This window comes from Dromiciops gliroides, chromosome 5, assembly GCF_019393635.1.
Source record: "Dromiciops gliroides isolate mDroGli1 chromosome 5, mDroGli1.pri, whole genome shotgun sequence".
In the NCBI taxonomy this organism is placed as follows: Eukaryota; Metazoa; Chordata; class Mammalia; order Microbiotheria; family Microbiotheriidae; genus Dromiciops; species Dromiciops gliroides.
In genome coordinates, this window is record NC_057865.1 from 34,037,314 (window position 1) to 34,051,741 (window position 14,428).

Below are 14,428 nucleotides of genomic sequence, written 5' to 3' on the forward strand. Positions count from 1 at the left end.
ACAGAAGGTAGTCAGCCTGCCAGGATCTGAATGTAGGTCTTTTGGGTCCAAATACAGCACTATTTCTATTACACTGGAGGTGGAGAGGGAGAGCATTAAAGGGATGGTAGGCAGCTTGTCTGAAAGCATAGAGATGTGAGATGCTGTGTGTGAGGAATAGCAAGTAAAGCAGTATGGCTAAGTCATGAAAGGCAGGAATGGCAGTGATGAAGACGAAGGCTGGAAAAGTAAGGAGGGGGTGAGGCTGTATAGGGCTTTAAATGATAAACAGAGGAAATGTTCTTTAATTCTAGAGGTAATAAGGTGCAACTGGAGTTTATTCCTTTTGGGGGTTGACATGGCAAAGTTCCCATCATTACCATGATGTCATTCTGTGTCACATTTGTGATTTTCATATAATCCCTTCTTTTTATGTCACATCTCTACTAACATCATCATTCTTTCCCTTCCTTTCTTTTCTCCTTCCCTTCCATTATCCTCTTTCTCCTCCTCCTCCTCCTTCTTTACCTCCTCTTTTCCTTTCCTTGTCCTGTCCTTACACCTAGAGAATCCTGTAGGGTAGTTTAGCAATTTGGTTTCAGCCTACCTTTTGGGACTTATTGTATATTTCATTGAAACCAGTCTATTTGTTGTTGCCCAGACGCAGCACTCCATTTCCTTCCTCCATGTATTTGTACAGGCTATTTCCCATGTTTGAAATGCATTCTTTCCTTATTACTTTCTCTTAAGAAGTCCAACTTTCCTTCAAAGTTTATCTTAAGTGTTGTCTCCTAAGGTAAGGATTCTCAACCTTTATTGTTCCTCACATGCTTTGACTTCCAACCCAGCATTTTTGAATACGCTATTTAGTCATAAAGGAAATAAATTCTGGAGTTCCTTATACCATGCATATGGGCACAACAAATAAAATGAGGTTAACTTCTATAGGATGATATATTTATTTACTTTATATTCCCTGCACCCATTTATAAACTTAAACTCTCTAGGGGTATATAGGTAGCCCAGTTTGGCAGCCCCTGATCTATGGTAAGACTTTTTATTATTAGTGCTTATCTCTTCTTCAAATTATTATATATATTATTTTCTATTTAGAGCTTATAACCTCCTAGTAGACTATAAGATCCTTGAGGGCAGGTGTTGTTTTGTGGTTATCTTTTAGTGAAATGCTTGTTGGATTGACTGGTTAGGTTAGCCAAAGACAGAGAAATTGGGAAGTAAATGATTAACATAATTATCTTAGATAAAATAATTTATTCAGTTGTATGTCAAAGATATTTGATTCACAATTATTTGGCCAAAGGAAGTGTTTTTCTTTTTTTTTTTTTTGAGGGGGGGGGATTGTGAGGTCCACTAGCAATGGATCATGAATTACCTGTGCAATGGTAATTATTTGTTTACTGCCTTGGACATTTCCCCCTTTCTTAGTTGTTTTAGGCAGGTTTAAGGATGAGGACCTATATAATTTTGAATAGTCCCCTAGGAGTCTTAGTTTGTCCACATGTGTTAAATAACTGATATTTCATGTCCTTTCCTATCAGTGGTAGGAAATAATGTAAACAAGTCTATGGTCTATGCATCTGATATGTAGCTACATGGAGTATTTTAGATGTAAGTCTTTTTTTTTTTTTGCAGGGCAATGGGGGTTAAGTGACTTGCCCAGAGTCACACAGCTAGTAAGTGTCAAGTCCTGAGGCCGCATTTGAACTCAGGTCATCCTGACTCCAGGCCGGTGCTTTATCCACTGCGCCACCTAGCTGCCCCTCTAAGTCATCTTAATTAGAAGAACCAGATGCATTGATTGACACAAAATTTCCTTGGTCCTTTGAAGCATTCTTATATTTTGGTCCTTCTAGTGTACATCAAAGAGAATCAATTTAAACAAAGAGGTTTATGCCATTATTAATTGGAATAGCTGAATTTGCACTTTTTCATAAAATGTGTGAAAGTAATGAAAGAAAGAACAGATTCCTGCCACGTGGCATAGGGAAATCTCTAATTTCACCCTGAGGTGGGAAACACCCAAGTTTTGTAGGTTAAGTATAAATTCCATCAATCAATTTCCTTGTCACATGTCACATGCGATAGCTAGCAGGGGCCCCTGTATATAAAGAGGGTACCACATCCCACCGTTTGAAGGTTAATATATTTGACTTAACATTGTGTCTGACATTCCATATTTTTATTTTATTAATAAAATATTACCCTATTTTCTTATTGGTATTCCACCAGTATGGTGATAACATTTGTCCCAAACAGCATGCAGATAAAAGGGGATTCCTTCTTAAACTACATCCTCTTAATAATAAATAATTTGATCTACTATGCACAACAGTAGGGCATTTCTTATTAAAACAGCAAGCTTTTTTCTTTTTACCAAAATGAAAACAAAACATTAATCTTTTTATAAATATTTTAAATATTTTTAAATACATATTTCATACCAAGGATATAAAAATAGCCTTTTTTGATAAATAAAGAAGTTTCATTTACATGACAAATAGCGTGCAACAGCTAAGCACTGGCCACCAACTCTATCTGGCTGATTGTCTGGGTGGCATGCAGGGATAATTGTCTCTTTGCCTTCGAATAACAGGAAAAAATAGATCAGCAGGAGCCAGGAGCACCCGGAGCCAACAGCGCTACGGATATTGTTCAGGAATGACAAACAGGCACTCAGGAAAAACCTTTGCTTCAAGCCACAAAAGGCTCCTACAAGAAAAAATGAGCCCTAAAATTCTTTTGTCCTGGACTTCCAGCTGCTGCGACCCCTTGGGGTGTTTGGACTATTGCCAAAGTCTGTGGAGCAGACCAATAGGTTAATACCAATAGAGAAGATTCTTTCCACATGCTTCTAGAATCTAGAAATTGTTTCCTATGGTATATATGAGGTGACACCTTTGACTACCCCACATTGCTTCATCTCCATCATTGGCAGAGAAAAGGCAAACCAAAGCAGTCATGCAGCAAGGAGGTTGATATGAGGAGTTGCATCATATATGCTACAGGTCGCCTTTGTTGTCCAGTCATTATACATTTATGGCCTTGGTATCTTTCACGTCTGTTGTGCTTGTTACAATTTCCAGAGGGAAATCTTCTGAGGGTTTTATAGGAAGGGATGGCACGCCCTCACGGTCCCAAGAGCCAGGCAAGTTTTCTAGGCTGAGAGAACTGACTGCCCCTTGACTGAAACTACCTTCCTCAGATCTACTAGGGAGCACAAGGTGCAAGGATGTCTCCGAGGAAGAACATGCTGAAGATGAGAGAGTTGCTGAAATAGACTGGAGAGGGGTCAATGTGGTATCTGAATGGGGAGAAGTGCACCTTATAAATTGCAAAGGACCCTCTCGGATGACCTGATAATGGGATGGGGAATAGTCAAGGCCTGAACAATGATAAAGGTCACTGTCTAAAAGATTTTGCTCATTGGCTCCAGTTCTTTGGGGGCTGCTTCCAACAGAGGCACGCTCCATTTCCCAAATGCCAGACACACTGTTACCATGACAAAGGTGTGCTTTGGTACAGGCAGTCTTGCCTGGTTGCTTGTGCATACAAGGTTGGTGAGCTGTCCAAGTCATTCTATTCTGTAAGCTCTCAATGGAGGGACACATTGATGCACTGTGAACTGAGCAAAATCCTGTAGGTTTGGGGGTCATTAATACATTTTCCAGGAGATTCATTATGTTCTTCATATCTTTACTTAATTGTGAGACTTCTTGAGTTAAGGTCGTTACCTGCAGTCATGAAACAAAGGGAGAAAAAATGGTTAGCTATGTGACATTGAAATGGAGGTTCCATAGTCAAGTCAATTCAAGTGGACCCATGGAGGTTACCTTCTACCTATTCTATATTTCTCCTGTTATGGATTGAGACTGTAAACTTCTTGTGAGCATGGACTGTTTTTACTCTTTTTTTTGGTATTCCCAGAGCTTAGCACAATCTTGGGCACATAGTAAGTGTTTAATTAATGCTTGCTGATTGATTGGGGGTGGGGTTATTTCTGGTGTCCCTCTAAAGCTGCAAGGAATTGGAGAGCTGGGATCTATTTCTAAGCCAGACTTGCAATAGGTCTGGTATCTTTGAACCAAATGTGACCCTTGGGTCCATGACACCGTAGCATTCGACTGAAAGCATAAGCCTTAAAACCAACACTGTTGTATCTTGATAACTTTCTGAATCAGAAATGTCAGGGATTTAAGCAAAACCAACAGCCTTATTTGGGATCATGATGGGTATATTAGATATCTCCCTAGTTCAGATGAGCTGTTCCAGAACTAGCCTGGCCTCAAATAGTGATGGCGGGAGATGGGATGGGGAGGAGAACTACTATTGATCAAGCTTCTGGTTCTTTGACATCTTATTGGACCTGATTATAGTTCCATACTCTTGTGACAAAGATGCTATAATTTACCCTTATCATTTCAGAATGGAATCTACTTATCTACAGAAGCATATCTTCAATGTACTCTGTGGCAAGAAATTCTATTTCCACATTTGTCAAGACCTACCCGAGGCACACACATATTGAAACTGATTAAGTAAGGGATGGGCACTGGCTATGTAACTTCACCTTGTTTTCAATTTCAGGTTTGCAAGAACTTTGTCAAATATTTAAACTACAAAATATTCTTAAAAAACTAATTTGCATGATATAAGAAGATAGTCAGTTAATAAGGAGTTACTATGACCATTGTATCCTCTCTACTAGAATTTTTCATTCCATTATATGTGCTTCACAACAATAATTGCTTTCAAGCTCAGATTATTAATTAAATTATTAACTCTTCAGAGAAAAGCCAGATACATTCTGCCCAATTACATAGGTATGGGCTAAGGTTATCTTTCTAATATGTAATGATTGGAATGACGCCACCTGCTGGAGACTTACTGTAGGAAAGCTTCAACATGAGGAGAGGGCCTCTGAGGACAGGACCATGCAGCTTTCTTTGGTGTCAGGAAGTGATGTTTGCTTGTGGGAGGAAAGAGGAGGCTGGTGCTCTGATTTGCTCTCTTTTGTGTGGACTCTGGTGGAGAGTGGAGCTAGGAATGCTCTCTCCCTTTAATAGATAGATGAAGCTAGACCTTTCTCTTTCTCCTCACCAAATTCTTATTCTCCTTAATAAATGCTTAAAAGTCTAACTCTTGCTAAAGCTTATAATTTATTAGCAACCATTCATTAGATATTTTAGACAGACTAGCTAGAATTTTAGTCCTTACAAATATTTTGATTTTTCTTTAAACAAAAGAATAGGGGCAGCTGGGTGGCACAGTGGATAAAGCACCAGCCCTGGATATAGGAGGACCTGGGTTCAAATCTGACCTCACACACTTGATACTAGCTGAGTGACCTTGGGCAAGTCACTTAACCCTCATTGTCCCACAAAAAAACAAACCAAAAAAAACTGCAAAAGGATCATATGATTATAGTTTTAGAGCTAGAAGGGACCTTGGCGGTCATTCTGCCCAATCATCCCTGTTTTACAGATAAGAAAACCAATTCCTTGGCTTGGTATCCAGATGAATTCAGGTGTAAATTGGTTCATGAAATGGAATAGGGTCCACCTGGTGATGTAGAGACAAGAGTCTTTTAACTTATACCCATATCTCTTTTAAAAAATGAACTGGGGGCAGTTAGGTGGTGCAGTGCATAAAGCACTGGCCCTGGATTCAGGAGGACCTGAGTTCAAATCTGGCCTCAGACACTTGACACTTACTAGCTGTGTGACCCTGAGCAAGTAACTTAACCCCCATTGCCCTGCAAAAAAACCAAAAAATTCCCCCCCAAAACCCCAACACACACACACACAAATGAACTAGATATACAAAATTCCAAACTTGTGGCATTGAATAAAGCAGATCATACATTCATTTACAAATGTTGAAATCTAAATTCAAAGGGTTTTCAAGTTTGGAGCAACCTCTGCTTTAGTGGAAAAAACACTGGATTTGAGGACCTCTGATACAAATTCCAGGGTCCTTTTTGCTATATTATAGTATATTACCATGGGCAAGTCACTTTTGGGCAAAATAAGGGGGTCATAGGTGGTATGGTATAGCAAAAATGACACTATCTTTGGATTTAGGGGACTTGTGTTCAAATCCTACCTCCATTACTTAATACCTGTTTGACCCTGGACAAATCATTTAACCTCCCCTAGTCCCAGTTTCCTTATCTGCAAAATGTGGAGGTTAGACTAGATGGCCATTAAGGTCCTTTTTGGACTAAGGTCAATCGCATGAGCTACTGAAAAAGGTGATATTATATATTAGTTCTATTTCATGACCAATTCTGAAGAGGGGGTAGGTGATAAAGCATGTAAAGGAGAGAGGGAGAGGAAAGAATATATCAGAGTGAGAAAGTTGGTTGGTTAGTTGGTTGTTGTCCTTTTTTTTTTTTTGCTGGGCAATGGGAGTTAAGTGACTTGCCCAGGGTCACACAGCTAGTAAGTGTCTGAGTCTGGATTTGAACTCAGGTCCTCCTGAATCCAGGGCCAGTGCTTTATCCACTGTGCCACCTAGCTGACCTCCCACCCCTTAAATATTTTTTTTTGTCCTTCATTTTTGAAGAGCATCAAAATAACATCTCTATGTTAGAGTCAAGTTGCAGTGTGTCTGACTGTGCCTGATCAGAACAATATGAGCTTGGAATGCTCTACCACATGTTGGGTACAAGTAATCAACATGGACATTTGGGTTGGCCAGAGAGTAAGAACAAGATAAAGTAAAGGAAAAGGAGGAGAAGGGGAAGAAGAAGAAGAAGGGGGAGGAGAAATGGGAAAATGAAGAGAAAGGAAGGGAAGAGAAAGTTAGAGGAGTTGTAATTAGAAAGTCTGAGGAGTTAAAGGAAAGCTGTAGTGTCAATCTAATGGGTAAAGAAGAGTTGTAAAATGTTGGAACAAAAGAAAAAGCATCACTAAGTGATAACAATTATAAACAGGCACAGTCTACTAGTGTCCATACCATTTCACTTGCTCATACCATCCTGCCACATCTCCCAAAATTTCAGCTAAGGTTGCTGGAGGATTTTTATTCTTGCTCTCTCCTTCCATGGGGCATTTCTCTTATATTGCTATGGAAGTCAATTGTAAAATGGAATTTGCTCTAGTGTATCTATTCCACACAATTAACTGAACCTGAATTATATTGATATAGGGACTGGGGAGCACGTGCCTTTTAGGTTCTCTCTGACCCACTTGGAAGTTGTGTGGACATGCCTTCCATCCTATCCACATGGTAGGAAACCAACAGAGAGAAAATTGAGTTTTTGCAAAGACAGGCAAATTTTGTGACATATATTGAGATTACCAAAGGACAGCACCATGTGTAAATGGCAGACTAAAACATTTATTAAATATCCAGTAGGTAAATAGCATCTTCTACAAACAAAGTAAAAACCTTTCTACTGTAACACCCAGTGGGATAGTTTGATAACATCCTTTTCTTAAAGGCCTATATAAAGAAGTCTACAATAGGGGAAAAGCTAGAACCCAGAGAATTTTTGATTTCAACATATTTCTCTCTAACTATATTCTTATAACCAATTGGTTTACCAAGAACACAATTTAACTTTTCTTGGGTATTTATTTAAAAATGACAATTTTCACCTTAATATGGTTAGACATATGAGCCATAGACCATTTGGATATATTGTGGAGTAAAGGTCAAGGAAGCAGAATTGGAGTCAGGAAAACTGGAGTTCAAGTTTTGCTTCTAATATATACTGGCTATGTGACCTTGGGCATCATTGAACCTCTCAGAGCTCTATAAGATAGTAAGTTGCAGAGAGATTCCCAAACTGTATTGGTAGATGAAACTTCCTAAGTAAGGAACTCCCTATACCAATGAAACAAGAGGGCCAGGGGAAAATGACCTAATAGAAAACAAAATCATGGATATAGGACTGGATAATAAGTATGACTAGCCCAAGATCACACAGCATGTATCTGAGGTGAAATTTGAGTCACAGTATTCTTTTTTCTTTTCTTTTCTTTTTTTTGTGGGGCAATGAGGGTTAAGTGACTTGCCCAGGTTCACACAGCTAGTAAGTGTCAAGTGTCTGTGGCCATTTTTGAACTCAGGTCCTCCTGAATCCAGGGCCAGTGCTTTATCCATTGTACCACCTAGCTGCCCTGAGTCACAGTATTCTTGACACGAAGTTCAGCACTCTATGCACTACATACACCAAAGATCTTTGGTTTCATTAGTATGGACAACCCTTCTATAAATTATATGACTTTGTAGATAGTCTTATATTGCTTCATGGCCAGTCAACTCTCTTTACTCTGGTCAACTTTAAAAACTCATAAGATCATCTTACATGCTTCTCAGATAATAGAAAAACATTGTTGTTGGTTAATTTTGAGAACCTTCCCAGTCTGGTAGGACTTGCTGGAGCTTGTACTACACTTAGGACTTTGAGATCACTAAGCACTTACTATGTGCCCTAGACACCATGTTAACCACTAGGGATTTGAAAACAAATACTTTGTTCTTGACCTCAGGGAGCTCACATTTTAGTAGGGCAGACAACTTTCAAGCAATGTACATACGAGATATACACAGAGAAGGCACTAGCAGTGTGATGGGGGAATACTGAGAAAGGCCAACTACAGAAGGTAGGATTTGAACTTAACCTTGAATGAATTCAGGGAAACACCCAAGTCAAGATAAGAATAAGAAGTAGATGTTTTGTGGGGGATTGGAAAGAATATAACAATTATAGGGCCATCAAACAACTATTTTGGGTCTTGGCATTTTAAAGACATAAAAAGAATGCTCTCATTTGAGAGCAAACTAGTTAATTAATGTGAGCAACAAGAAGCAATGAACCAGTGAACAGGATGCTTCCTCTACCATCAGTGGTTGTGAATGAGGTTCCTAGGTGGCAGATTACTGTCATTGTGCATGTAGGAAGACACCCCTGCCATTCACCTGAGTGACGTGTAAGGGAAATAATCTGCTTGAAGCAGAGCATGACTTTCTATTCCCTTCACTGAGACAAAACCATCTGTCAAGAAGAAAGAAAGGACTGCTCCAGAGCTTGGTACTTTTCCCCACATGAAGGAGACAACATACTGGTTATCTCCTTAAACAGCATCCCTGTTATCAGGAACTGAGGACTCATTACTGGACAGAGACAGGAAACCCTCTGAAAAATGGGTATGTCAGAGCAGGATTTAGCTTGGATCATCCACTGTACTTTAGGGTTTCCTGCTGGAACTGTGAACACAGAGCACTTGGAGATAGGAATGATGCCGACATTCTTTACCAAATGAGAGCATTTATAAGGGGAGGAGAATGAAGTGCTTCTGGCTCTACAGGGGATGGAAGTAACACTTGGGGACTCTCCATATGTGGGAAGGTGCTGACTCAAAAGGATTCTTACAGAATTTTGTGCCCCTGAAGCTCTAGCCACCAGATTTAGATAACCTTTTCTTCACATTTCATTTGTAAAGTATTAGGTGTGCTGATGAAAGACAGTCTGGGTTAGTGGATGGGGGTTGGCCTTGGAGTCACAAAGGCCTGATTCAGAGCCTGCCTCCTATGTGGCCTCTGGAAAGAAACTTGACCCTTCTGTGCAACTCTGTAAGTTAAAGACAAATTGCTGGTCTGTATCATTTCACAGAGGGAATTATGGAAGTTATGGACTCTGGATTAAGAGGACCTAGGTTCTAATTCTACTTTTACTACTTACTATCTGTTTGACCTTGGGTAAGGCATTTGCTTCCTAGCCCTCAGCTAACTTATCCATTAAATAAAAGGATTAGCCTCTATGACTTCTGAGGTGTCTTACATCTTTAGATCTATGATCCTATGCTTTTTTTTTTTTTTTTGGCAGGGCAATGGGGGTTAAGTGACTTGCCCAGGGTCACACAGCTAGTGAGTGTTAAGTGTCTGAGGCTGGATTTGAACTCAGGTCCTCCTGAATCCAGGGCTAGCACTTTAACCACTGCACCATCTAGCTGCTCCTTATGCTTTTTTTTAAAGATATGAATTTAACTCAATTCCATATTAGGAAAAAAACTCAGTGGAATGTAAATGAGGGACTCAGTTGAATATGCATTTTGAGAAAACTTTAATGGAAATGCATTTTAGAAGGTTCTATATTAATTATATGGTTAATTGTTTTTCTTAGCTTAGGAGCCATCTAGTTTGAAACAATTTCCAGTTTGAGGAGAATCAGAATCCATAGCATTGGAATAATAGATTTAGATGAGTTGTTCTCAATGCATGGTCCAGGGACCTCTGCAGGTGTCTGACTTTTTTAGGGCATCCACAAGTTCAAAACTATTTTCATAATAATACTAAGGTGTTTTGATCACTAGTGCTTATTAATATGGTATTGACTATCTTACTAATATGGTAATAAAATATTGAAAATATACATATTAGTTTTATTATAAAAATAGTTTAACACTGGTTTTTAATACAAAGTGAAATATTTTTTAGTATTATTATGAATATATTGACATACATATCAATAAATATAACCTATATAAACAAACATTCTTTTAGGGGCTTTCAGTAATTTTTAAGAGTACAAAGGGTTCCTGAGATAAAAAAGACTTAGAACTGTTGATCTAGACCAAAAGTAGCCTGATGCTACAGAAATGATTGTAACAGTAATGACATAATGATGAGCAAAGTTAAATAACCTAAGCCTTCATGAGTTATTCCATTTTCTTTTTTTGGGGGGGGTAGGGCAATGAGGGTTAAGTGACTTGCCCAAGGTCACACAGCTAGTAAGTGTTCTGTGTCTAAGGCTGGATTTGAACTCAGGTCCTCCTGAATCCAGGGCTGGTGCTTTATCTACTGTGCCACCTGGCTGCCCCGAGTTATTCCATTTTCAACTCAAATTTAAGAGTTTCTGGCTTTGAAAAGTTTTTTGGCTTTGAGTTTACTGTAGTTCATAACTTAAGTACAAACATGGAGGGGAAAAACTACCTGGCTGAAGAATATGATATTGTTGATTTTATAACAGGCATTCTTTGTTCTGAGTCAACACAGTATGGGTTGGCATTACAGCTGTTAAAACTTAATACATAAATTTGTTTCTACCCAACCCATGAGTATTCCCTGAGTTGCCAAAAGAAAGGTGTAATTTCCCTGGTTAAGAATCCCATCTCTCTCATTGTGCTTCTTTCATAATTACAGACATCCGTCTCATCTGACCCAAGAGTTCTGTTAGTCTTCATTCTTCCCATTGCTTTGTCACTTGTCCTGGCATGATCTTGATTTCCTTTGGTATTTCTACTTTCCTGGGAAATTGTTTTTCCTGCCTGCTCACCTTCATCTCTCATAATGGAGTTATGAGAGCCAAGTGACAAATTCAGTTTGGTTAGTTGATTTTACGAGCTAAGAGTTGGCATCATATCCTCTGCCTGCTAGTGATTCTGGTCCTCAGATGATGTATGATTGAAAAGTTCAGGGGGAGAACAATAACATTATTTTACAAATTTATTCTTTTATTGCAATGAGGTCACCTGATTGGCTTAAAATATCAAAGGAAATAGCTCATAAATAGGAGCTATATGCAATAATTTTTCTACCACCTTTACTCTCTATACAAGGGAGGGGAAGGGAATAAGCACTTATTAAGTACCTACCCACTATGTCGCAGGCACTGTGCTAAATGCTTTACAAATATTAATTATATCCTTTGATCCTCTCAATAGCCTGGTGAAATAGGTGTTGTTATGTTCATTTTTACAGTCAAGGAAACTGAGACAGACAATGTTTAAATGACCTTTGGGTCATATGGCTAGTAAATGTCTGAGGCTGGCTGTGCACGCAAGTCTTTTTGACTTCAGGTTCAGTGCTCTATCCATTATACACTTGTATAAGATTGATCAGTGTAGCTTTTCTTGTAATGGAAGAAGCAATGACATCCTAGGCTTAGACTCTGACAATCATAAGTATCCAATTTTTTTGATACTTAAAATCCATAGGAAAAGCACACATTCATTTTTATAAGTTTTGTTGATTCTCTAAACATATCTCTTATCCACCCTACCTGCTCATATTCTAGATAATTACTCATCATTTTTTGTCTTGATGACTGCAATACCTTCAAATAGGCCTCCAATGAATCTTCCACCAAGCTGTTAAATGGATATTTCTAAAATGTAGACCTGACTATGTCACTTCCTTACTCAAAAATCTTCACAGGTTCCATATCATCACTAGGATCCAATTCAAAATCTTCAGCCTGATATGTGAAGTTCTGAACGAAAAGGCTCCCACCTGATTTTTTAGTCATTTAATTTTATACCTCTGCCTGAGCTTGCTAATCCAATGAAATGACTGGCTGACTGTTTCCTGTAAATGACATTACATCTCCTCTCTCTGTGCCTTTTACACAGGTTAGTCCTCCATGTCTAGAATGTTCTCGCCCTTCATCTCTGCATCTTAGAATCTCTACCTTCCTTAAATCACAGTGCAGAAGTTTTCTTTTTATGAGTGCTTTCCTATATCCTCTTTTATAAAGGCTGTCTCTCTCTCTCTCTCTCTCTCTCTCTCTCTCTCTCTCTCTCTCTCTCTCTCTCTGTCTCTTTCTTTCTCTCTCGATCTTGCTTTGTGTAATTGATTTGTATTTCTCTGTGCACATGTTCTATTCCCCAAGAAGAATGTAACCTCCCTGAGGCCAGGGACTGTTCTATTTTTGTCATTTTATTCCAACTGTCTAGCATACTACTTACCTACAGTAGGTACTTAGTGAATATTTATTACATTACATTTATTACATTAGTGTGTAGGTACTTACATTTACTAGAAGACCAAACAGTTTTGGGGAATGTTGCTAGCTATTTGATGATCTTTTTTCTAAAAGCAGACATTGTCCAGGGAACATAAGAGGCAGCTAAGAGGTACAGAGGATAGAAGCACTGGACCTAAGTTCAAATTCAGTCTCAGATACTTTCTTCCTAGTTGTATGACCATGGGCAAATCACTTAACCTCTGTCTGCCTCCATTTCCTTATCCGTAAAATGGGGAAAGTAATAATACCTATATCATTGTGTTATTATAAAGATACAATGAGCTAATATTTATAAAGTACTTTGAAAATGATAAAATACTGTTTAATATTTATTATCATGAGTTAAACTCATAACAAGATTCCTTCACCTTGATTTTGGCTAATGTTTTGTACTCATGTGGCAACATTTGAAGGGGGGAAGAATTAAGTTTCCCACTCTCTTTCATATCCTATGATGCTTGTTTGAAATCTTATTGTTGTTTAGTTGTTTTTCAGCAATGTCTGACTTTTTGTGACCTCTTTTTGGGGTTTTCTTGGTAAAGATCCTGGAGTGGTTTCCCATTTCCTTCTCCAGCTCATTTTACAGAAAAGGAAACTGAGGCAAATGTAGTTAAGTAACTTACCTAGGATCACACAGATAGTAAGTGTCTGAGGCCTGGTTTGAACTCAGGAAGGTGAGTCTTCCTGACTCCAGGCCCAGCACTCTATCCACTGTGCCACCTACATGCCCTGTTGGAGATTTAGAAGTGGATATTACAGCTAGATCTTGCTTAGATTAATTTTTGGGAGGATGTAGGCAGGAATCACACAGGATGGGAAGATACTGCATAGCTTGCTTATGATCTGAACCAATGAGATTATGGTAACATGTAAAGCCCTGTTGCCATGTATATTTATTTCTCCGCACTAAGATTGTCTGCCTCACGGTCTTCAGGCATAAACAGAGGGCCATCCCATGTGGGGAGAAGAAAGTTGTGATTTTCTTCCAGTAAGCAGATGGGGGAAGCATCTGTTGACATAATCATCATAGTTCGAAAAGTTCTTGACCCATTGCACGGTTTTTGCCAAACTTTGTCTGCATTTCCTTACTGGAGACAATTTGTCTCAATTCAGTGGTACTAATTGCAGGGGTTGGAGTCCTCCCTCCTGCCATGGACACTCACACATTTCACAGGCTCTGATTCAGGTAATTAAATGGCCTTTCATTCCAGCTTTTGTGGTGGTGTGGAGTTAGCAGGGAATTCAGAAAAGTTCATTCAAACTCAATAAGCTGGCTGAGCCACAAAGACTATAGGAATAATTCCAGCTTTCTGTCTCTTGATTCACAAAGCATTCACTAAACAAATGAACAGCCTTTATCCTCTAGCTCAAGTCATAATCATCCTTCTTCAATTGTGTAAATTTCTCCTGAATGAAGATCTCAAAACATTTCTTTAAAAAAAGTCAGTCGATGGGCAGGCAGCTGGAGACACCAGAGCCCAGACAGTGGATGTGTGTGTGAGGGGGTCACACAAGAATAGAATACAGGTCTCTCTATGCTTGCAGGTGCAGCCAGTGCCTCAGAACCACAGGGTTTTATTGCTTGAAGACACCTTGGGATCATCAAGTACAGCTCCTCACGTTTATGGAGGAGAAAACAAATTCAAAAGAAAAGAAGTGATTTGAGAGTAAATG

At 39.0% G+C, this 14,428-nt stretch overlaps 1 protein-coding gene across 2 annotated transcripts in view; it reads right to left on the minus strand.

The window, feature by feature from the left end:
* Positions 1 to 2,257: 2,257 nt before the first annotated feature.
* Positions 2,258 to 14,428, minus strand: part of KCNH8 (potassium voltage-gated channel subfamily H member 8) — a 418,936-nt gene continuing 406,765 nt past the window's right edge. For both annotated transcript variants that reach the window (XM_043967854.1, XM_043967853.1), the window contains one exon: positions 2,258 to 3,731. In XM_043967854.1, the coding sequence (XP_043823789.1) occupies positions 3,027 to 3,731 (705 nt within the window). In that variant the 3' untranslated portion in view covers positions 2,258 to 3,026. The remainder of the gene's footprint in view (positions 3,732 to 14,428) is intronic.